The sequence below is a fragment of the Dendrobates tinctorius genome, unplaced genomic scaffold (assembly GCF_039654945.1).
Source record: "Dendrobates tinctorius isolate UK_male_01 unplaced genomic scaffold, ASM3965494v1 ptg000145l, whole genome shotgun sequence".
Lineage (NCBI taxonomy): Eukaryota > Metazoa > Chordata > Amphibia > Anura > Dendrobatidae > Dendrobates > Dendrobates tinctorius.
In genome coordinates, this window is record NW_027361812.1 from 2,051,505 (window position 1) to 2,077,500 (window position 25,996).

General features: G+C 42.9%; 1 protein-coding gene across 5 annotated transcripts in view; it reads right to left on the minus strand.

Annotated features, from left to right (window-relative positions):
* FNDC3A (fibronectin type III domain containing 3A) overlaps positions 1-25,996 on the minus strand; it is a 344,582-nt gene that overhangs the window by 222,044 nt on the left and 96,542 nt on the right. For 2 of the 5 annotated variants that reach the window (XM_073546108.1, XM_073546110.1), the window contains 2 exons: positions 25,016-25,153; positions 396-506 (listed from right to left, as the gene is read on the minus strand). In XM_073546108.1, coding sequence (XP_073402209.1) covers positions 396-506; positions 25,016-25,135 — 231 coding nt within the window. In that variant the 5' untranslated portion in view covers positions 25,136-25,153. Of the gene's footprint in view, positions 1-395; positions 507-20,734; positions 20,906-22,176; positions 22,321-25,015; positions 25,154-25,996 lie in introns of those variants that run through there. The other 3 variants (XM_073546116.1, XM_073546112.1, XM_073546113.1) reach the window with 3 other exon arrangements.

Below are 25,996 nucleotides of genomic sequence, written 5' to 3' on the forward strand. Positions count from 1 at the left end.
TATAACCTGAATTAAGATAATTACCAGCCACGTTACAGTCCATGGCGAACGCTACATTTAGTATGAGATTTATTCTGGTCATTTAGGAATCTGTATAGGCCTAACACATCCATGTGGTTGTACAGAAAGTCATTAAAAGGGAACCTGTAACGATGAACTTGCAGACACCATGTTATAGAGCAAGGGGAGCCGAGAAGATAGATTATACTGAATGTTTTCTCACCAAACTATATAAATCAAACTTCTCCGCTCCCCGTGCTCCTTAAAATGATGCCGGCAGCTTGGACTGCATTTTCATGATGGCAGATTCCATTCAAAAGGGGTTGTCCACTACTAGGACAACCCCTCCGGGATAAAAATGCTTGGCCCCATACAATAATAAAGCCTATTCTCACCTCCCGTGCCGCCTCCATTCCCACGGTGTCGGCACTCTCTCTCCCGATGCTCCCGTGCGGTGTTGCGACACATAGCTGGCGATCAATGAGCGCTGACGTCACGGTCTTCACCTTCGGACAAATCGAACACGAAGAGTAAGTCAGGGCTGCGGCTGATTTCGGACTTCCTCTTCATGCTAAAGTCTACATGAGTCGGGGACAGCGACACCGGCACCGTCCATCCTAGTCCTCTGCGTCAATTCGGCTTCCTACGCTCAAAACAGTGATGAGCAGACAAAACATTCAAGCCATGTGCACACGTAGCGAAAGGTGCTGCGGATTTGGAAAAATCCGCTGGTAAATCCGCAGGTCAAAAAGACCTGTGGTTTACCTGCGGATTAGCCTGTGTTTTGACACCTGGACAATGGAGCAGGTGTAAAACCGCTGCGGATTCCGCACAAAGAATTGACATGCTGCGGATTTGAAACCGCAGCAAATCCGCGCTGAAAAATCTGCAGCATGTGCACTGCGTTTTTTAATTTCCATTCAAAACAATGATACTGTACAACGCAGCTAACTCTGAATCATAGATTCGTAGAGTTGGAAGAGACCCCTTGGGCCATCTGGTCCAACCCCCTGCTCAAAGCAGGATTCGCTAAATCATCCCAGACAGATGTCTGTCCAGCCTCTGTTTGAAGACTTCTATTGAAGGAGAACTCACCACCTCTCGTGGCAGCCTATTCCACTCATTGATCACTCTGTCAAAAAGCTTTTTCTAATATCTAATCTGTGTCCTCTCCCATTCAGTTTCATCCCATTGCTTCTAGTCTTTCCTTGTGCAAATGAGAATAAAGATGATCCTTCTACAATGTGACAGCCCTTGAGATATTTGTAGACAGCTATTAAGTCTCCTCTCAGTCTTCTCTTTTACAAGCTAAACATTCCCAAATCCTGCAACCTTTCCTCATAAGACAGGGTTTGCAGACCGGTCACCATTCTGGTCGCTCTTTTCTGAACTTGCTCCAGTTTGTTGATGTTTTTTTTTTTTTTTATATGTGGTACCCAAAACTGGACACAGTATTCCAGATGAGGTCTGACCAAAGAGGAGTAGAGGGCAACAATGACTTCACGTGGTCTAAACTGTATGCTTCTGTTAATACATCCTAGAATTGAATTTGCCTTTTTTGCTGCTGCATCACACTTGTTGACTCATTCAGTCTGTGATCTATTAGTATACCCAAGTCTTTTTCACATGTGCTGTTGCTTAGCCCTATTCCTCCCATTCTGTATATGCTTTTTCATTTTTATTGCCCAGATGTAGTACTTTGCATTTTTCCCTGTTAAAAACCATTCTGTTAGTTGCTGCCCACTGCTCCAGTTTAGTTATATCTTTTTGAATCCTCTCTCTTCTCTAGTATTAGCTATCCCTCCAAGCTTTTCATCATCAGCAAATTTAATCAGTTTACCCTAAATTCCTTCATCTAAATCGTTGATAAAGATGTTGAACAATACAGGGCCCAAGACAGAGCCCTGTGGTACCCCACTTGAGACATTCTTCCAACTGGATGTGCAGCCATTTACGGCCACTCCTTGGGTTCGATCACTAAGCCAGTTATGAATCCACCTGACAGTTGCCTTGTCCATTCCATACTTAGTCAATTTTTCAATAAGGATTGTGTGAGATACTTTGTCAAATGCATTGCTGAAGTCAAGATATACTATATCTACAGCATTTCCCTGATCCACCCAATCAGTAATTATGTCATAGAAGGAAATTAAGTTAGTCTGACATGACTTATTAGTTATAATCCCATGCTGACTGTTTAATCACTTCATTCTTATCCAGGTACTTACATACATGTTGTTTAATAATTTGCTCAAAGATCTTTCCAGGTATAGAAGTCAGACTCACCGTCCTATGGTTCCCTGGGTCCACCTTCTTCCCCTTTTTGAAGATAGGAACAACATTTACTCTTCTCCAGTCTTCTGAGACTTCTCCTGTTCTCCAAGAATTTTCAAAGATCCGCAGCAGAATCCGCAACGTGTGCACATGGCCTAATGGATGAATGGTCTCCTCTTTGCTTTGATGGTATTTTTTACATTATTGAAAAAAAGAGGTGGCCTTGCTTAGTGTGCATCACCCTCCCCTGGTTCACTACTTCACTAAATAGGACTGGATGCTCTGGACTTGTACACCGATCCCCTCGTTAGGTCTGAGTTGCCAGACAACATAGTTGCCATCCTTATTTGCAGAACACACTACCGCCTCACCAAAGAGAGCGCAGAACACTGGAATGATGAATAAAATAAAAACAAGTACCAACAAACACAAATGTCATAGTATGACTATGAAATCAGCGCACGAGGAATGAGAACCCTAACATTTTAATAAACCGTACTATCAAGTGTAGTATAGCATTTTTGTTATCGAGAACTTGTCAGCATGATTTTACACTGGAGACCACAGACATGGCTGCAATGGCAAATTCAGACGTCTGTATAAACCTGTCAGAGATCGGACTTCAATGCACAGACTGGTCGGGGCTCTCCCAAGCGGGACAGCCTAATATATCTCTATGAAGCTGCCTTGCTCAGGTTGGGAGACCCGCGGCCAGTCCGTTCATTATTGTCCGATCTTGTACAGACTTGTACAGATGTCTGAATGCGCCATTACACAGATTTAATTGATACCTTTGGTTAAGAAATCTGTTATATAGATTATAGTTTTTAGCTTTCAGTGCATAAAGGCCGGAAAATACATTGGATCTTCTCCAGGGCTGTCGAGTCGGCAAGTCAAACCTCCAACTCCTCAATTTCCTTGACCCCAATTTTGACTCCGACGCCACCAAAATGGGCTCCAACTCCACAGCTCTGATCTTCTCCTCCCCATTTGTGATTCCCCAGCCCCTCTGCTGCCTCCAGTCTGTGAATAATGGGTCACTGCTGAAATTTCAAGCAGAGAGGGGCTGTCATTCACAGACCGGAGGGGTCAGGGATCACAGACTGGAAGGAGGAGACCCCTGTACAGTCCGGCCCCTGTGCACCAAACTCTAATTAGAAGAAAACTTCACATGGTGATTAAAGGAGAACCACAATGCCGAATTCTTCTCCAAAGGTGTCACTGTAATCAGTATTATTATAGCGCCATTACAGCCATGTCTGCACTTTACATTACAAAAATGTGCTGACAAGTTCACACTTTCAATGCAATTTTCCAAAGCAGATTTTGTTATTTGGCACTGATAGAGCTTATCATTCATACAGAGAAGCTCAGTAAGACGACACATCTAAAAGCCCTGCACACTGAGAGCTGGAAAAGACAAAGCACACCTAAGTAGAACTACTGGGTGGGTATGCCGATATCTCAGCTACCATAGCAACAAAAGTTAAGTAATATTTGTATCGCAAGGTAAAACGCAAACAATGCTGTGCAACAGAACAGGATAACAATGTAGTAAAGATAAAAATAGGAATACAAAACATATATAGAAATAGCTCCCATTCACACCTGAGTCATTGCGCACATGAATGTTCCACATTAACAACAGTTTTCAGATCTCAACAAAAGCGGAATATAACAACTGTTTGTTTAATCCACCATTGTGTTCATTTTACATAAAGACTATATGTAAAACCTGAGACAAAGTGATACAGGGCACGCACGACGAGAGCCTCGTGACGATGACCTACAAGGAGTGCCCCCTGAACAGTGTGGGCATACAGGACAGAGGAAGCTTCATTGCCATGGGCAGAGCAATTAAGAGAACATTTCATTTCACTGCAGGTTTTTTTTTTAATTGTACATTTTTATTGAATAATTTTCATATTTCACAAAATACAAACTTAAAGGGAATCTGTCACCCCTTTTTTTTGACTATGAGCTGCCGGCACTGACATCAGGGACTTATCTACAGAATTCTGTAATGCTGTAGATAAGTCCCTGATGTAACCTGAAAGGAAAGAAAAAAAAAAAAAAAGTTATATGCACCCTGGTGTCCGTCCGATGGGTGTCACCGTCCCGTCCGGCGCCTCCCATCTTCATACGATGCCGTCCTCCTCTTTACTGCCTTTCGTGGCTCCGGGGCAGGTGCACTGCTCTGCCCTGTTGAGGGCAAAGCAGAGACCTGCAATGCGCAGGCGCCAGGAGAGGTCTGGCACCTGCGCACTGCAGTATTCTGCTCTGCCCTCAACAGGGCAGAGCAGAGCATCTGCGCAGGAGCCACGACAGGCAGCAAAGAAGAAGACGTCACCGTTAGAAGGAGGGAGGCGCCATACCACAACACCCATTGGACCAAGACCGGAGCGCCCCACGGTGAGTATTGCTTATCTACAACATTACAGAATGCTGTAGACAAGCCCCTGATGTCTGTGCCGGAAGCTCAGTCGAAAAAATGGGTAACAGATTCCCTTTAAAAAGCAAAATAAAAAAGGCGAATATATCAACAGGTATATGGGCTCCAACTGGTCTGCTTAATTTTGCAGATAACTAATTATATAACAAGGAATCTGTTCACATATGATGAGTCGAAATCTAAACTTTCTGCACATGAACTCTCTTTATTCCAATACAGAAACCCCTTCCTACCTTGGATCACTCCATACACCCCTGTGACCTGGGATGGATACGTCCAAGCAATCTTGCGCGCACACACGGGCTGTGCGCACACGCCATCGCTGCAGGGTGTCAGCTGATTTTGATAGCTGACATCCGGCACTCCATGCCACGAGCGATCCTGCACTGCTCCCGACACTTTAACCCCTAAATGCTGTGATTAAACTTGATCGCACCATTCCGGAAGCAGGCAGAGGGAAGACAGCCCCTTTGCCCTTGGATCGGAGACCCCCACAACATCATAGCGTGGTCCCAATCGTTGCCACGGTGACCCGATGTTTTCATGACGACATCTGGGTCACCAGACCTAGAAAAGTTGCTCGATCATGCTCAGAATGATCAGCAAGTTTGTCTGTCAGTGCAGAGCTGACCGTTTGCATAGCAAAAAAGGTGTTATGGTCAAATGAGACCAAAATCAAACTTTTTGGCCACCAAATTAAGAGATATATTTGGCGCCAAACCAACATAACTTATCACCCAAAGAACACCATCCCCAAAGTGAAACATAGTGGTGCTAGGATCACGCTGTGGGGATGTTTTTAGGCAACATGGAAAATGGTCCAAGTCAAAGGGAACCGATGGATTGTGCAAAATACAGGGATATTCTGGAGCAAAACCTATTTCAGTCTGTCATTGATTTGAGACTAGAACGGAGTTTCACCTTCCAATACAATAATACAAAGCATATTGCGAAAGCAATAATCGAGTGGTTAAAGCGGAAACGTATAAATGTTTTGGAGTGACCTAGTTAAAGCCCAGACCTTAATCCAATTGAGAATCTGTGGTCAGACTTTAAGATTGCAGCTCACCAGAGGAAACCATCTAACTTGGAGCAGTTTTGCCTTGAGAAATGGGCAAAAATCCCAGTGGCAAGATATGGAAAGCTCATGGAGACTTATCCAAAGTGACTTGCAGTAGTAATTGCTGCAAAAGGAGGTTCTAAAAAGTACGGACATTAGTGGGGTGAATAGTTTTGCACACTGAAGTTTTCAGTTATTTTGTCCTATTTGCGGTTTGCTTCACAATAAAAAGAAAACCAAATGTTCTTTACATGAACTGATTCAAATCCTAAAAAAAAAAAAAAAAAAGTTAAATTCCAGGTTTTTAGGTAGCAAAACACAAAAAGTGCCAAGGGGATGAATACTTTTGCAAACTACTCAATATTACAAAGTTTCTTCTTTTCATGCGTATTATTGAATAAAAAAATTCCAAAATGGAATGAAAAATTTACTTTCATCTGTAAATAACACCTTGGACCACTGAGTAACAGTCTAGTTCTTTTTCGCCTTGGCCCAGGTGAGACGCTTCTGGCATTGTCCATTGGTCATGAATGGTTTGACACAAGGAATGCGACACTTGTAGCCCATGTCCTGGAGATGTCTGCGTGTGGTGGCTCTTGAAGCAATGACTCCAGCAGCAGTCCACGCCTTGTGAATCTCTCAAATTTTCTTAAAGGGAACCTGTCACCAGTTTTGTGCAATAGCAACTAAAAATATCACTTTATTCAGCATCTGCTATGCATTCCCTAAATCCTTATAGAACCCCGACTCCCCTTGTATACTCCTGAAAAACTTTTTTTTTTTTTAATTTCTCCAGCGCTAATTACGCTTGCAAAATGCTAGTTTTTCCGCGGGAAAATCGCGGGAATTTAAAATGTGATTTTCCCGCGGAAAGGAATTCCGGAATTCTAGCAGTAATTTCCGCGAGAGTTCCGGTACGTGTGCACTTAGCCTTATACTTTTCCTTGAATTGTTCCATTCCTGATTTTGGTTTACAAATACTGATGTAAGGGCAAGGATTGCAAGGGGTATCCTATGGAAAAACTAATCTAGAGGAGGTATGGGTCCACCAAAACTTAATTTGTTAACATTCCAACCTCATAAAACAAAATTAAGTATTGATTATTAGATGCCCAATCTAATGCTTGTCATGATCTGGAGTTATTTCATGCTAGCAAGGTACATAATTACTTTTCAAACAATTAACCCTTTACTGCCAGATCCCCTTAACGCTATTTTTAAAGCCATATTTAAAAACTTATAAATTTGAAGAACTAAAAAATGTTCCCCTTTCCTTTAATTTAAGAGCAAAGGAGATATTCCCGATTCTTGGACTTTGGCATAAGCACGGACTTCCTTCACTTCTTATTGATTAAAGCGAGCCTGCCATCAGGTTCAGCCAATATAAGACGCAGCCACTGCTTTTCAGGGCTTATCTACAGCATTCTATAATGCTGTAGATAAGCCCCCAATCCGACCTGTAAGAGAAGAAAACGAGTTCTATTATACTCGCCTGCAGGGCAGTCCAGTCCAGTGGGTGTCGCAGGTCCTGGTCCGGTGCCTCCCATCTTATGATTACCGTCTCCTGCTTGCTTCATCACTCCCCGGCATCACGCTCCTGCGCAAGTGTACTTCTCTGCCCTGTTGAGGGCAGAGCAAAGTACTGCAGTGCGCAGGGGCTGGGAAAGGTCAAAGAGACTCAGGACCTGCGCACTGCAGTACGGGCAGATCAGTACGCCTGCGCAGGAGCGTGATGCTGGGGAGCATGTGAAGCAAGCAGGAGGGCGGCATCGCAGGAAGATGGGAGGCGCCGGACGAGGACCTGTGACACCCATTGTACCGTCCCTCCCGGGTGAGTATAATAAAAGTTATTTTTCTTATCTCTCAGGTCGGATCAGGGGGGCTTATCTACAGCATTATAGAATGCTGTAAATAAGCCCTGAAAGGCGGTGGCCGTATCTTATATTGGCCAAAACTGATGACAGGTTCCCTTTAAAGAACAAATTCATTTCCTTTTAAATAGTAAAACTCTTCTAAATGAATTCATCGGCCTATTGATAATCCAAACCACAAATTACTATGGAACACTAATAGTTAAAAAAGCCTAAAACTAACCTCTTTCTAACATCTGCACATCTCTCCATGAGTCTTATTGCAAGAGGTTTTCTAGGTGGTACTATAAAGTAATTAGACTTTCAAAAACAATAATAAATCATTCTCCTAATTGCTGGAGAGACTGTGGGAAAGAAAGGGATTTAATACATTTAGTGAAGCAGTCCGAAACTTAAAAGTCTGTGGTACCAAGTCTCCCAGTTGATTAAGAAATTACTGAAGCGGAAGATCACTGTCACCCCAAATGGTCCTTCTCTTGAGATGGAACGCCTCCCCATACTTCTAATCCATATATTTCTGGTGATGAAAAATTCAATAGCAGCCTTATGGAAAAAGACAAGAAACTCCCAATCTCATTGACATCATTGCAAAAATATCTTTACATAAAACATATTAAAACAAATTTGCCACGGTAAATAGGCTTGAAAAAAAACAAACAAAAAAAAAAACAATGGGATCTTTTAAGTCAAATATTTCCTTAAAATGTTATTTTCTCATTACTTCAGGTGATTAATATGTTATGTCTTGAATTTCCGTGATTTGTGTATTGTAATCTTATATTCTTTGTTCTTGATTGTAACAAATATGACTGTACAATCTGTTCTTCCCTTATTTTCCTTCCTCTTTTCTTTCCTTTGTTGACCCTCATTAATATTTGTCCATTTCCCTTTTCTTTCCTTATCCTCTTTCTCTCCCCGATATATAAACAATTTAATATTTAATAAAAATTATTGAAAACACAAATACTGATTTAAAATACTGAATGTGTGAACGTGGCCTAAAGCACCACTCGAGCGTTTTTTTTTTTTTATTTCGCCACTGGAGTGTTGCTTTGTCTTTTTCATATGCTTTCGCCGCCGTTCCTTTCCGGATCCAGTTTGTGACCTGCTGCTCCAGTGTTTCGTTTCACGGGGCGCCTTCGAGATCACTAATCAATGTTAGTCTATGACAGCCTCGTTCTTGCTCTCAGATTGCATTGAGAGCTTGGCTTATGACTTCTGACCACTCAGAAGCTGCGCTCACAAGATGGCGTCGCGGGACTAGACCAATGTTGAAAAACGGTGAAAATGTCAGAAGGGTGAATATGTCATAGGGTAGGGGGTTTACGTTTAAAAGAAACACTCCAGAGCTGACAAAAAAAACAAACGCTGGAGTGGTGCTTTATGGCATACATCGATGGCACACTGTCACAATTCGGCAGACTGAAGTCACAAAAGAGTAACTGCAGACTTTGTTCCAGCCTGGGAACCCTCATTAACCTTTTAACCCTAGAGCCATTTTCCATGTTTCATTTTTTTCCTCCCCTTCTTCCAAGAGCCATAACTTTTTTTATGTTTCCGCCAATATGGCATTATGAGGGCTTGTTTTTTGTGGGTCAAGTTGTATGTTTGAATGGCACCATTGATTTTACCATATAGTGTACTTTTCTGCAATTTCACTGATCACTTTTACAATACAAGTCCACAATTCTTTTTTTTTATTATTTTTTATTTACCATCTTCATTATATGTACAAAACAAGAAGAATAGGAGTCAATTAAAGCACCACTTCAGTGTTTTTGGTTACTGCACCACTGTAGCGGTGCTTTAAATGTAAGTTCCCTGCCCCTTGTCTCATGCTCATTTGTCACTGCCTTCATCCTTTTCCAGCGTCACTCCTGTCGGTCTCCAGTGAAAAGTGACCTGCCTGCAGCTGCGGTGTTTCACAGAGCGCGTCGGAGTTCACTTTTCAATACAAGTCAATGAGAGCCTCATTCTGCCTCTCAAACTTGCATTGAGCTCTTGTGACGTAACTTCAGATTTCCAGCCAGACAGAAGCTGTGCTCACAAGATGGAGCCGCAGAACCGGAGAGGCGTCGGTAAAAAGTTAAGCCACTGGAAGGCGAGTATAAGAACGGAGGCAGAGGGCTTACATTTAAAGTACCACTGCAACAATGGGGAAAAAAAAAAACCACTGCACTGGTGCTCTAAAAACACAACTTTTTTTAAAAAAAATTAACACATACATACACAAATAATGTGATTCAAAGTTATGATCACTGGTGATAGAAGTGGTGTCAAGAGTGCTACTTATTGGATTATCTCTAGTAGGTATTTGTATAGACTATTGTATTTAAATTATCAAAATAAAAAGTATTATATGTGGGAATCTGCAGTCATATATTCAGGCATTATATTCCATAGCATTTAATCAGTTTGACCTGACTTCTAGGATATTAGCTACTCTAATCATATGAAACGTATATATTAGCCGAAGAGCCAGACATTACTCGGGCACAGTAACTAGCTGTGGGTAGTTATAACAAATTATAATGATTAACCTCCATCCCATAGTCCAGTGCCCATATACCCATCATACAATAATGTATGTAAAGCGCTGTGGAATTAATGGCGCTATATAAGTGAGTAAAATAAATACACATCCTCCATCCCACAGTCCTGTGCCCATATACCATCACACATCCTCCATCCCATAGTCCCGTGCCCATCACACATCCTCCATCCCATAGTCCCGTGCCCATCATACATCCTCCATCCCATAGTCGCGTGCCCATCATACATCCTCTATCCCATAGTCCTGAGCCAGGTAGCACTGAGGAGGAAGTTCCTGCAGATGTGCTGTTATGTAACCTGGCAGTGCGGCTCTGTGTGCGGACACTGATGCGATTTTCTACGCCGGTTACAATAGAACTTGGCAGTAATAGAGGGGGTGATTCATTTCTGTCATGTGCTCTCTGCTCTTCTCTGGGGGGCAGACAATGGCTGGGAGCTTATGTTCCCGAGGATGCTAGATTTCTCCCACCATGTCAGTGTCTGCTGAGGTGTTGTGGAGTGGGAAAACTGTTGCTCATAACAACCAACATATCTTATCAGTTTCTTACAGATTAATAGTTCATATATCTCAAGAAAGACATGTAAATTATGCAAAATATACCACGTAAGGAGCAATAGATCTATTCACAGAAGCAACAAATGTTTTTCTGGATAACCATCCACATATATATTAGATCGGAAATAATACCTGGCTTTGTTAGTAAACTGACAACCTCAATATGGCATGTATTTGTTAAATCAGGAAAGTAAGAGAGAGTTATTACCCATACTGGTGTACAGGAGCATGCTGCACCACTACCCCAAAGCACGTTTCTCGTCACTCGCTTCCTCATGTTAACTATATGGTAAAACTGATCTGACAATAGAATTCCACAGGTCAGTGTAAGTACGCAGATTGTAAGCCTCTTTAATTTATTATTTATTTAATTGGTGGAAAAAAAATCCAAAATTTGTACGAAAAACGGGATTACTTACCGGTAATACTCTTTAGTAGAGTCCACGACAGCACCCACAGAGAGGGGATCTGCCCCTAGGAACAGGAAACCTACAGAGAGATAAATGGGGCAGTCCCCCTCGCTCCCTCAGTTTGGATTACAGAGCACAAAGGAGGAACCGCCATACATGTTTTAGTCAACTTGCTAGACAAGCCAATCACATCGAAGCATATTTATAAGTTTGCTATACTTATCTACATATTAATCCCTAATTACATCCTCCACCACCAGAGAGAACCACGTGTAAACTTGTACATTAAGGGGGGAGTGAGCGGGTGCTGTCGTGGACTCTACAAAAGAGTATTACCGGTAAGTAATCTGTTTTTTTCTTTTCGCCACGACAGCACCCACTGAGAGATTTTCAGAGATAATCACCTGGGAGGGCACACCGTGTTAAGGACAGATCTACCAAAGGCTAAATACTCAGAAGAGGATAAATCTAGTCTATAGTGACTATAAAAGGTAGATGGAGAAGACCAGGTTGCAACCTTACATATTAGTTCAATTGGGACATTCGCCCTCTCGGCCCAGGAGGATGACATGGCTCGAGTAGAACGCGCCTTTATACCCTGTGGAGGGTCTTCTCCTTTTGCCGAATATGCCATCGTGATAGCATCTCTATTCCACCTGGACAGCGTGCCTCTCGTAACTCTCGACCCCTTCTTGTTACCCTGGAAGGAGACAAAAAGACCTGCTCTGCCTCCAGGGACTGGTCCTATCTAGGAAGGCTAGCACTGCTCTCTTCACGTCCAAGGTGTGATATTTAACCTCCTCTGGTGCTGTCGGGCTCTCATAGAAGGAGGGTAGGCAGATCTCCTGGGATCTATGAAAGTTAGTAGCTCATTTGGGAAGATACGACAGGTCCGTTTTTAACATTAGCCAGTGCTGGATCACTGACAGGAATGGGGGATCTACCGATAGGGCCTGGAGATTGCTTACTCTTCTTGCTGAGACTAAAGCTACCAGCAGAGCAGTTTTCAATGAAAGGCATTTTATTGATGCTGAGTGTATGGGCTCGAACGGGGCCTGCGTGAAGGCATCTAAGACTAAGCTGAGGTTCCATGTTGGTAGCTGGAGAATGTGAACTGGATTCGCTCGCTGACAAGCCGAAATAGACCTGGCCACTCATTTATTACCTGCCACGTTGTGGTTATATAAGGCTCCTAGAATCATAGAATCATAGAATCGTAGAGTTGGAAGGGACCTCCTGGGCCATCTGGTCCAACCCCCTGCTCAAAGCAGGATTCGCTAAATCATCCCAGTCAGATGTCTGTCCAGCCTCTGTTTGAAGACTTCCATTGAAGGAGAACTCACCACTTCTCGTGGCAGCCTGTTCCACTCATTGATCACTAACTGTCAAAAAGTTTTTTCTAATATCTAATCTGTGTCTCCTCCCATTCAGTTTCATCCCATTGCTTCTAGTCTTTCCTTGTGCAAATGAGAATAAAGTTGATCCTTCTACAATGTGACAGCCCTTTAGATATTTGTAGACAGCTATTAAGTCTCCTCTCAGTCTTCTCTTTTGCAAACTAAACATTCCCAAATCCTGCAACCTTTCCTCATAAGACAGGGTTTGCAGACCGGTCACCATTCTGGTCGCTCTTTTCTGAACTTGCTCCAGTTTGTTGATGTCTTTTTTAAAATGTGGTGCCCAAAACTGGACACAATATTCCAGATGAGGTCTGACCAAAGAGGAGTAGAGGGAAATAATGACTTCACATGATCTAGACTGTATGCTTCTGTTAATACATCCTAGAATTGCATTTGCCTTTTTTGCTGCTGCATCACAGCAGATCTAGAGCAGATACATGGTCTTTCAGAGTGTCAACTGAGTCACAACTCTCGTCCCTTCTGCAGGAATTCTAGAATGGTTGTAATAGGTATTTCGCTGGAAAGTCTTGCTGGGTGAAAGGCTAAATTTTTTTTCCATATTTTAGCGTTAATTCTCGTTGTTGATTCCTTTCTGCTCTGTAGAAGGGTGTTAATCAGACTATTTGAGAACCCTCTTAGTTTCAATAGCTCCCTCTCAAATTCCATGCCGCTAGGCGCAGGGCCTTGACTCGGGGATGGTAGCAGGGTCCCTGTGAGAGAAGATTCCAATGTAGTGGTAGAATCCATGGGTCGGTTATTGACATGGCCCTGAGCCAAGAGAACTACGGCCTCTTGGGCCAAAACGGGGCTATCAAGAGGACCTTCGCCCCTTCTCTTATTTTCCTGACCACTGTTGGTAACAATACCATTGGAGGCAAGGCGTAGGCCTGCCGGAATGTCCAGGGTGTTTGTAGGGCATCGAGCACGTCTGGATTGTCCGCTCTGTATAGAGAAGCGAACCTTTCTTCACGCCTGTTGGCCCTTGTTGCGAACAGATCTATTTCTGGTCTGCCCCATCTTGCCGCTATCACCTCAAAGATGTGCCGGCTGAGGACCCACTCCCCCTGATTTAAAGTCTGGCGGCTGAGAAAGTCCGCCCTGGAATTGTCCACTCCTCTGATGTAGAGCGCCGACAGGGAGTGGAGATGCGATTCAGCCATCTCTAAGATTCTTTCCGCGATAGACATGAGCGGTCCTGATCACGAGCCTCCTTGCCGGTTTATGTACGCTACTGCGGTGGTATTGTCCGATTGGACTCTCGTGTGGGTTCCTCTTAGCTGCGGGAGAAATTTAGACATAGCATAATATATATCTCTATTAGTTCATTCATATTAGATGAACTCTCTGCTTCAAGCTCAGACCATTGACCCTGCACCATATCCTCCCTTAGGTGGGCTCCCCATCCTGAGAGGCTAGCGTCTGTGGTGACTATTTTAGAAGGGACAATCCACCATGGAACCCCTCCCGCTAGATTGTTTGGGTCCAACCACCACTCTAAGGAACTGATCATCTCTGGTGACAGGGATATTCTCCCTTCCAACCACCCTTACAGTCTGCTTCTTGCAAAATGGCCCACTGCAATTTTCTGGAATGGAATTCGGCCCACTGAACTGCCGAATATGCATGATATTAGGGATCCCAACAAGGACATGCCTTCTCTTAAGGACAACGTGGGATTATTACTTGCCCTCCGTATTTTGTTAACTATGACCCATGCTTTTGCTTCTGGTAGAAAGCATTTTTGACTTACAGAGTCTATTTGTAGGCCCAGGAACGTCTGACAGGTTACCAGTTTCAGTCTGGACTTTCCCTAGTTAATCAGCCAGCCTAGTGTCTGCAGGGATGAGATAATATCAGCTATCCTGCCCTTGCGTTGAGAAACAGAATTCCCTACTATGAGCAGGTCGTCCAAATACGGGACTATTAAGGTGTCCTTCAGTCTTACATGTGACATCACCATCCGAACGTCATCGCTGTAAAGTGGAGATATCGTATCCGGCCTTCTAACCAGACCGCTACCAGTAGGAATTTCTGGTGCTCTTTGCATATAGGGAGATGGTAATAGGCATCCTTTAGGTCCAAGACTGCCATATAGCACCTAGGGAACAAGAGTTTTATTGCCGAACGTATTGACTCCATTTTAAAGGTGCGCAGCCTTAAAAATGTCTTAAGCTTTTTTAAATTAATTATTGTCCTAAATGAACCATCTGGCTTAAGGACTAGAAACAGGGGAGAATAAAACCCCATTCCCCTTACGTGTCTTGGAACATCTACCAGAACGCGCTTAGACAGGAGCGCTGTAATCTCAGTTTCCAATGCTTCCTGCTGTGTTGGAGACTTCAGAGAAGTCAATACGAAGGAGTCCGGTGGGTACCGAACAAATTCTAGTTTTAATAACTCATAATATTAGTGTGCGCGTGGAACACTCAAAGAAAAAAAAAAAAAAAAACTTCTTATAAGTGCTCTTTATGTAGCTGGATAATAGCGAGAAAATAGCAATTAGAATTAGACAATTGTAAGACCTCAAAAGAAGTGCCTAAGGGAAAAAAAAAATAATATTATATATATATATATATACACACACACATATACTGGTGGCAATCTTAGTTCCAACCTGAACAATCATTAAAAACACCCCCCTTTTTCCAATTGCTGGAGCAAAAAGCGCTATTTTAACCTGCACCGCTTACTGGAGTGAGGACTTTGCATCGCATTATCTTTACTGGTATCGCTCTCTGACTTGTGCATTTACTATTGCGGCTACTCTGCACAGCCGTTCACAGGCTGCAATTTGACTTTGACTTTTTTTTTTTTAAGCCGCTATCAGGGAGAAGTACCCTGCAGTATATAACCTGTTCAGTGATTTCAGGTTTTTACCCTCACTCATGCCCTTTTAGTTTTTAATGATTGTTCAGGTTGGAACTAAGATTGCCACCAGCATCTATCTATATATTTTTTTTTTCCCTTAAGCACTTCTTCTGAGGTCTTACAATTGCCTAATTATAATTGCTATTTTCTCGCTATTATCCAGCTACATAAAGAGCACTTATAAGAATTTTCTTTTTTTTTATCCTTTTTCTTTATGAGTGTTCCAAGCGCACACTAATATGAGTTATTTTACCTTATTTCTTTGACACCCTTGTGACAGGTGTCTTAGTGTTTGTGTCATGATCCAGCGTGCATCTGACAGATTAAATGGATAAGTGAACTTTTTTCCTTTGGCTAGGTGCCAAAGTGATGTGATTGCCCCCAGTGGCCATTAGAATTATTACACGTGGTGTCATTCATTCTAAGTTGCCCCGGTGGTGGTGAGTGGTAGTGCACTTTAGTTTCTTTGGTTTAGTGTACGTAATTATAAATCAGGTGTGAGGCTCTATAAAAGAGTTCAGGTGGGCTTGATGATTCTGGGTGATATTGTGTGTTCGTCATTTGGGAAGCAAGCCTGGGTGAGGAAGGAGCTGAACATGAGTCCTGCGCAGCCCAGCCAGGGGGGACGAGTGGCAGCTATGTGGTCTGCAAGAAGGGCTGGCATGGCGTGGTGGAGTCACAGTTTATGGTGTCGGCAGGAAGTGCTTGCATGGCTTGGTGGAGTGACGACTATGGAGAAAGTTGCACTCAGCATGCGGGACTTGGTTGCTGAGAGCTGGACTCAAGCATGCTTGACTTTTTGGGCAGGAGCTGAACTCATCTTTGGGACTCTGTTACTGGACTTCTGCAATTGGTGGTTCCTAGGGTTTTTAGGTTCCTGTGCGGAACCGGCATAGGGAACGTTAGGAGTGCAGGGACACTGGCTCATGGGAGTTCAGGAGGTCTCCACTTCCCTATTCCAGGGCCCACCATTGTTAATGTTACCCAGGCTCCCCCTTTATTATTTAAATTTGCCTTACTGGAGGCGGGGTTTCCAGACTACTGTATGCATAACGTGTAATACCTAAATTCGCCAGTTGGAGGCGGCATATCCAGCTGCACGTTTTATTATTTAAATTCACCCCACTGGAGGCGCTGTATTCAGGGTCACGGGTGTCTTAGGGGTTCGCCTTGCGGTACTCGCTGCGTCCAGACACACGTGACCGTGACAGTTTGCTGCTGGAATTACTCATACACAAGCGCCACTGAATCTTCATTTGTATAAATTCTAGTTTTAGGCCTGATGTAACAATATTAATGGCCCAGGGGTTAGATGTAATTTTTCTCCATTAGTGGCTGAACTTTAGCTTGCCACCTACCGGTGAATTGGTGCTACCGGAATCTGTCCCCGGATTTGAAGGGACATTTCCCAAATAGGCTGCCTCTCTGCTTGCGATCCTTATTGCCCCAGCGGTCCTGGGATTTGAAATCTTTTTTCCTTCCAAAGGGAGGCTTCCTGAAGGCTCTCCTGTTGAAGGGAACGTATGGGTTAGAGAAACCCTTCTTCCTCTCACCCGCTTTTGTCAGGATCTCGTCTAGCTCTGTGCCAAACAGGTACTTACCCTGACAGGGTATAGCGCAGAGTTTGGTCTTTGTCTGCGTGTCTCTCTCCACCCCTTTAACCATGAGGCCCGCCAGCCTGCGTTGACCAATCCTGCTCCTCTGACAGTGGATTAGAGGAAAGGAGCTTGTCTCTAGATGCTCCGCCTTTTATCTTTTCCTCCAACTCATTCAACCATATTATCATGGACCCCGCAGTGCATATTGCTGATATCGCTGGTTTGAAAGCTGCCGTGCATGCCTCCCAAGGTCGCTTGAGGAAGGTATCCGCCTTGCGATCTAAGCGATCAGACAATGTCCCTGAGTCTTCCACTGGTAGGGAAGATCGGCGAGAAGTGGAGGCCACTGCCGCATCCACCTTGGGGGCTCTGGACCAAGACGCTAATTCGTCATCATCAAATGGGTATTTTCGCTTGGATGTTAAGGGGAAAAGGGTTCTCTGCCCCTGTTTTTCCCATTCCCTTTTCACCAGCTCCTTAATTGCTGGAACTACTGGGAAGGCCTGAACCTTTTTCTGGGAGATGCCCGCAAACATTATTTCCTGCAGGGTTTTCGGATCTTTAGTATTGGATAACCCCATGGCATTCCGAACCGACTTTACCAAATTGTTAACACTGTCCGTGGGAAAGCAAGTTTGCTTCTCCTCGTCGGAGGATAGGTATTCCTGAGATCTGAGTCAAGTTCCCCCGTCTCTGAAGGCGATCTCGACGCCGGTGAAGCTATCCCTCTGGCCTCGGAGGAGCGTCCCCCCAGACTACTGGAACCGCCTAAAGCTCGCAGTTCCTCCCTGATTATTGTACGGATATCATCCTTTTTCTCCGAAGATTCCTCCTGTAGGGTCTGCTCGATACAGGTCTGGCACAACCTTTTAGGGTGACCATCTGGGAGGGGTTGGGAAAAATAAGGCACATTCCGTTTTTAGCTTTCTCCGTTCTTTTGGCCTAAGGGGTGTGAAACAAGAAAAAAGGGGGCGCCATCAGCTAAGAGCTTGACTAAAACCACTCACCTGTGAATCTCGTCAGCGTAGTACCGGCTGAGAGAAAAAAGTTTTTGCTTGTGACATTTTTAATTTTTTGTGATCAAGGGCTGGGTGAGGGCTTATTTTTTGCACCCATAGAATTTTTTTTATTGATACCATTTTGGGATAGATACAATGTTTTAATCACCTCTTATTGCAATGTTGCTGCAACCAAAAAAAAAAAAGTAATTCTAGTGTTTGTATTTTTTTTTCTCGTTATGCTATTTACCAATTGGATTCATTTATTTTATATTTTGATAGCTCGAACATTTCTGAATGCAGCAATACCAAATATGTACTTTTTTTCAATGAGTAAAAATGGTTATTTGAACTTGTGTTCTTTTTATTTTTTTAAAAACTTTTTCACTTCTTACTTTATTTAAATAGTCCCCATAGGAGGCTTGAAGCTGCGATCGACCAATCGCCTGTGCTATACATAGCAGAAATTATGATCTATGAACGCCAGCCACGAGTCGGCGTTTACAGGAGTATCGTAATCACAGCTATGGGGATCTTCAGCATTGCCAACCTGTGATCACGTCATGGGCGTTCTGATGAGAATGGAATGATGCGCACACCCCACTCATGAGTGTTAAATCCCGCTGTCAGAAATGGACAGTGGGTTAAATACAGCTGTCCATTTCTGACAGCAGGATTTAACACTCATGAGCGGGAGGTGCACATCATTCCACTCTCATCAGAACGCACGTGGCTGTTAAAGGCACAACAGCTGATTAAATGAGCCGTCATGTATGGGAAAATATGCAGGCTCAGAGCCCACATTAAAGTCATGGCCACGACATACAAAATAATGTCGTGAAGGGGTTAAACACTACCATAAATAATAAAATATGTACTTTAAAAGGAATCTGTCAGCAGGTTTTTGATATGCAATCTAAAGATAGCATAAGATAGGGGCTAAAACACAGATGTTAGCGATGTATAATTTATGAGGATTTGTGCTCTTGTCTACTTACAATGAAGGTTTTTCCACCAGGAGATTAATCACTACAAGGACTACAGATCACGCGACCACTAGACCAACCACGCAATGCCCCTTCTGTAATAAGCCATTCACTATCAATATAAAATATACACAGAGCCTGGTGTCGGCAGGGGCAGCTTTGTGAGCTCTGCTACATGCTACGTCTAAAACCTCTGTGTCACAACTGCTGGACCCAGTAACCAAAGTGATACAAGGCTTGATCCAGGGTCTCTGTCTCTACACTAAGTTGCTTTTAGATGAGATAGAGGGAATCTGTCACCAGGTTTTTTCTAACTCCTTCACGACTTGCGCCGCACATGTTGTCGGGTCTCCCACTTTGATGTGGGCTCTGGCAATGAGCCCGCCTCTTTTCCAGCACCTGTCAGCCGATCTCATCAGCTGACAGGTGCCCCCAACAGCCGTGGATTGAATCGTGAACCACCGGCGGCTGTTACCATGTTAAAGGACGCTGTTAATTTCTGACAGTGGCATTTAACATGCATGCACCAGAAGCGCGTCACAAACCCGACCGCGGGTCGTCGATGGGTTGGTATGACAACTCGGGGTCTGCAGGAGACCCCATGTGGTTGTCATTGACTGATAGTTAAGAGCAAGTCCAGTGGTCGGACTCATTTGATCACTTTAGCTACACAAAGCAGGGCTGAAGCCCTGCTATGTATAGCACATTCAGTCGGATGATCGCAGATTCTAGTCTCACATGGAAACTATTGAAGCTAGTAAAAAAAAAAAAATTAAAAAAAAACAAAACTTGAAAATATTAATAAAAATATAAAAAAAAAAAGTTTAAGTCACCCTCATTCAAAATTAAAAAAAATCAAACATACACATTTGGTATTGCAGTGTTCAGAATCATCTGATCTATCAATATATAAAAAGAATTAATCCGATCAGTAAACGGCGTAACGAGAAAAAATATCAAAATGCCAGAGTTACATTTTTTTGGCTGCCATAACATTGAATTAAAATGCAATAACAGGTGATCAAAACATATCTACAATAAAATGGTATCAAGAAAAAAGTCAGCTCAGAGCGTAAAAAAAATAAGCCAGCACCCAGCCCAAGATCACGAAAAATGGAGGCGCTACAGGTCTTAGAAAATGATGCTTTTTAATTTTTTTTTTTTTTTTTTTTTTTTTTTTTTTTTTTTTTTTACACAAACATGTTTTTTTTTCACCACCTAAATAAAAAAGAACATACACATGTTTGGGGTCTACACATTTGTAATGGCTTGGAGAATCCTAATGGCAGGTCAGTTTTAGCATTAAATGAACTTGGTTAAAAAAAAAAAAAAAAAAAAAAAAAAGTGTGCAATTACACTTTTATGCAATTTCACTGCACTTGGATTTTTTTTCCCCCCTTTTTACAGTACATTATATGGTAAAATCAATGTTGTTGTTCGAAAGTACAACTCGTCCAGCAAAAAAAACAAGACCTCACGTGGCCATATTGATGGAAAAATAAATTTTTTTTAAAAAGTTATGGCTCTGAAAAGAAGGGGAGCAAAAAACAAACGTAAAATTGGAAAATGGCCCTGGCGTGAAGGGGTTACTATATTTTACATATGCATTAAATGCACATAATATTTACATTTTGTGAAAAAGTGGTAAAAGGTGCTTACTGGTAGCATCACGGAGGGTGAGGGCGAGTACGGTAGTTTCTCCACTTACTTGGCTTTTAACAGCAAGGAACAGAATTGGCAGCTTGTTTCTAAAACAGAACTCAGCAGCAGTTTTTTGTTTCCTAGAAATAGGGCTCATCCGGGAGACAGATTAGTTACAAAACAGACCCAGACGGATCCGTTTTCCTACTGAGATCCAGGAAACGGTTCCCGAAATGGTTCAGAGTGTAAATAAATGTCCATTTATTTAAGAAAAAAAAACCTAATAAAAAAAAAAAAAAAAAAAAGTACAATAGCAAAAATATAAGATTTCTAAAATCTCATTCACAAGGTGAGGTTTTTTGAGTTGCTGTACGTATTGTATGAAGTGTTTTTCCTACCAACAGTCTGAAGCTTGGTGATTAAAAATCCGCTACTGATACTCCACATGTGAACATGCCCTAATAAAACTTCAAATGCAGGTGTGAACTGAGCCTAAAAAAAAAATGTCTTAAGAAATGTATCATCAGTTGCACTGCACACCCTGAGCTGTTGCTCGTATTTCGGTAAGTGTGCTGGGATAAATAAGTGCGTAGACTGCTAGATATTAGCATTATCCTAGACCTCATACAGCAAAACAAGGCCGACCATGCTAAGCAGCAATTAATGAGCATCTAGCTGCTGCTGCGTCCGTCCATGTCACAGGAAATGCGACATCACGTTGACAATAAATGCCAGAATAGGAAGACGATTCAATGCACTATGATGGGGAGTGACGCATGGACATAATGTGTCATGTCATTGATGCTGGACACGACACACATCCAGTCTGCTCCTTCTTAACAGCCTCAATGTAACCGTCGGGCTGATACGAACACATTACCAAACATGCCAATAGGGAAAAGTTTTCCTAAATGCTTAAAAGGAAGGGTAGCGGTCACCTCTCCCGACATGTAATCCCCATGAAATACCACCATCACTTCTTACTGTTCTGGTACCAATGACATACTATTTACTAGCAATGAGGAAACGTGATGGGCTAAGGTGTTATCTCAGCATGCTCGGGTGCTAACAGAGTATCTTCAGCGTGCTCGAAAAATATGTTCGAGTCCCCTGTTCGACAGCCTCGACACATGCTAACAAACAGGCAATCCATGTGTTTGCTGCAGCTGTCAAACAGCCACGAGACATGCAACCGCAGGGACTCGAACGTATTTTTCAAACACAAAGACACTGTTTGAACACGAGCATGCCAAGATAACACCTTATCCCAAGACGTTCACTCATCACTACTAGTTACTGAATAGTATGGAGGGGTTGGGGGGGTTTACCCATATAACACCCATAACTGCTCCTTTAGAGTGGTATAATAGCTAGGCACTTATATCACACTATGCTATGACAGGTGATAAATGCTAGATCGGTGGGGGTCCAACTTCTAGTATCTTATTAGCAGGATATCATACCCTCATTTGCCCAGCTGGAAAAAAAAAAGTGTAAACAGTCACTGACCTTTCAACTAACTTTGCATAAATCAATAGTGTTGATGCAGAAGACATTTTTCAACGCCTCTCACTAGAGGGAAAACTTTCTCCACTTGTGAGCCATTTCTTCACCTTCCATGGCCACCTGAACTCTGCGCTGACTGTAAACAAACTATAAAGCACAAACAGCTCAAATCAGTCTTGGTCAAAAAGCAAGCAAGACTGCCAGCACAAAGAGGCGTTATGCTGTATCTCGGCCATGTAAGCCAGTGAAGAGAGGTAGCAGAGCGAGAAAGTAAGCTGACCCACACAGATCGTGCTGCAGTTTGTGAGTGTCTTATCCCAAAGCTGGATTCACAACTACACTGCTTAGTACTGCTATGTAATGTTCTCCATGCTACTACTGTCATTTCTGAATAGGTTTTAAACAGAGAAAGAGCACGAATACTTCTGTTTTGTATGGGAGACATCATACCAGCTAGTCTCCTCACACTAGCTCAAATAAGAAAGTTTGAAGAGAGAAAAACTAGTGAAAATGCAGATTACAAGTGATCGTTTTATTCCTCTTGTACACACAACAATCCTGAAATGGAGCAGTGGTTGTGCATATATGCCGCCATTCTATTAAAGGGACTCTGTCAACAGGTTTTTCCCACATCATCTGAGAGCAGTATGATGTAGAGATGGAGAACCTGATTCCAGTGATGCGTCACTTACTGGGCTGCTTAGTGCAATTTTGATAACTTCCATGTTTTATATGCAAGAAATTATCACTAGCTACAATCTAATTAGACCGTATGAAGTCCGCTGACACGTCACAGCGATTCTCTTAGGGGATTTTTGGATGTGCGGTCCAAGTCCACTTTTCTATAGGCCTTGTTATATTGTATAGCATATCCCCTATTTTTTTTCCTTGGTACCAGCACTCCACCCATTTGACCTAGGCGTTTTCAGATCAGCAAAACACTAAGAGGGGTTCCACCTATTTTGCTCTCAGCTTTCTGGCTGAGACCACATGGAAAGCAACTGTTCTTTTGTATCTATGCTCTTGGTGTAGTGGTGCCATTGTTGCTGTTGGAGCCATGGGGCTTTATCTTGCAGTATGGCTACTGTGGGGCACCTGAATCCCTCACCCCGATGGTGTGTTATTGCAATGGCGGTGGTTGCCGCACCTTGATAAGCTCAGGGAACCCACTAAGAGGTACGCCGTGACGTGGCAGTGGGCTTCTTCATACAGCCGGATCAGAATGGTAACCAAGAATCCAGTGTTCAGTTTGTAAGCTTCTGAATCATTATGTTTAGGTTATGTTTACGTCTGTTTTCTTACTTTTTTGCAGATTTATAGTACCCTTTTAATAACAATTGGGGGATGTGTTGCCTTATACAATTAATCATATTCAGAAAAAGGAATAAAAAAAAACAAACAAAACCTGGTATGATTGACAGGAGCGGATCAGTCATAGATCCTATAAAAACTAAAGCCACGAGGGCGAGGTGCAGAGCCTGACAACATAGTAAACGTGCAGCCATTTGCCTCGTCTGTGTACATTTTTTAGAATATAACTTTAGTTTACTTGGTGCTTAGATGTTTTTTATCCCCTCCAGAAAAGCTGACTGTGGCACCCTGCTGGCAGGTGGACGAGGCATAGAGCTGGTCTGGAAGGCTTTGCTTGTTAAAACTCAATAATAACAATTGGAAAGAGCAGGGCCAGATCCATTCATTTTTTAATATTCCATAAGGCCTGAATCTGAATCGGGAACAGCGAATTGCATTCCCGTGTGCGCAGTTTGTGACCCTCCGTACGTCACTCGTCTTCGTCAACAAATTAGATTGTGGACTCGGTGGAACGTGAAGCCGAGGACTAGCTGCACATCAAGCGAGTGAAGAAAGGTTTCCTCTCCATTACAAGGACAGAACCTTGGCGTTTTCTGGCAGACTGCCACTAAATCATCCTTCATGCAAACACTTTTAGGAGGTGAAGAAAAGGTTTCCAGTTTACCAAAACTATACCGAGATCACCACTAAACAATAGCCAACAAACTTGTAAAAGGAGCTAATCCATCAAAAAGAAAAAAAAATGTGGATTTAGAAGTTTGTCATATGTGTTAATTGACAATGCACTTGCTGGTTCCAGGTCCTGGTCCTTCAAGTTACAGTCTGTGCTTGACACACAGCATTTTCCGTTTCGACACACGACCGGCGCTGCGTTCAAACCCCTTCTTAGTCACGACTGACGCACAGACAAAGTATGTGGCTAGCTTATGTACTGAAAAGAGCCAATAAGCCCCCTTCATACACAGCACTGATGACGTGCAGACACAAGACATGCTCTTCTGTGTCAAACTAAAGTTGGTACCACCTTTGATAAAGAAGCCCTCCCTCCTTACACGAGAAATATGGCGATCTGTCTGCCCCCTAAGAGACCAGCTAGGTTGGCTGTATTCGGAATATAACATGCGGACCTGGTACCTAAAGTAGTCCTGTCAATGTTAAAAGGAACCTGACAGCTGATACCTGCAGCTGAATCCCCAAACCCACAGTGAGACCTGTCAATCATTGGTAGTGGGCAGAGAGAAGCCGTCGGGGACCCACCTGTCCCACAGGTCTCTCGTGCAGCTCAGTCTCCGGCGGATATTAACGTTTGAGACAAACACACCTGGCTGGAATCATACAGCCAGCGTCTGGTACATGCTGCTTGTGGACCGGGCTGCTATCAGCTTTCAGGTTCCCTTTAAGGATGTTAAAATAAATATTTAAGTAACAAATTAGGATAAAAAGATTAAGATGACATGTTGCCCTATCAGGACTACATCTGTCAACTATAGATAAAAAGGAAATAAGAAAAACCACATTGATAATATCTAACCTGTTGGCTGCCTTCCCCATTGACGATAGGTGCCGGTAGCAGAGGAATTTCGGTTGCCAGTAGTGGGGTGGTGTCCAGTGGTGGTGGATGATGATCGGCCATCATTGATAAAACATACATTTACAGCTGATTCAATCCCTGCAACGTAAAAAGCGTGAAAAATGTTGAAAGACATCTTAATGAAAGACAGAGTTTACATACAGTATGAATTGCTTTCAAGAAAAGGCCGCATACCATCAGTGACCAGCCTCATTCTTTAGGGGCCTGCTTGTTCTTAGCCAAAGATAACAATAGTTACTCATACCTGCCAACCACCTAATATGTATAGGGGTGCCCGGACTAGACTGATGGTTTTGGAGACTGCTATTGCCCAGCTCTATTTTTTCCCCTAGACTGCGGACCTAGTCTAGTTTAGGGGTCTCTCCATGAAGACATGCTCTGAGAACAGGAATGTTTCGGTATGGATGCCTATAAATCACACCATGCGGTAATACTGTGTCACATTCACTGTATTACCTACGACCGTCTTGTCCCGATTTTCTCAAAAAAAAATTTGGCAAAAGTCGATGATTTCAGAGAAATATACACAAACACCATCTTTACATAAGCAAGACAAGGGGGATTTTTTTTCCCCTTTACCTAAATTGCTTATATTTGTGCCTAAAAATTATTATTGCAATTGTGCCTCATTGAACATTTTGCCATAATTTTGTTTATATAGGCTTTTTATTTCCCTGCAAATTAAAATTTAATGTGGTCTGTGGTCATAAATCAGCTCAGAGGAACTCAGAAAAAGCCGGCTAAAGAGTTAAACTCCTCGTCAGACCGGGCTGACTGATGGATATTCAATTAAAGGGATTGTCCAGCTTTAGGCTACAAGTCTGCAGTTACGCTATGTGACATCAGGCTTGTGAATCCTCACATTGTGTGCAGTGCGCACTGAGGGGATTCGCCGGTGCTGGGAGCAGGGGATCATGTGAT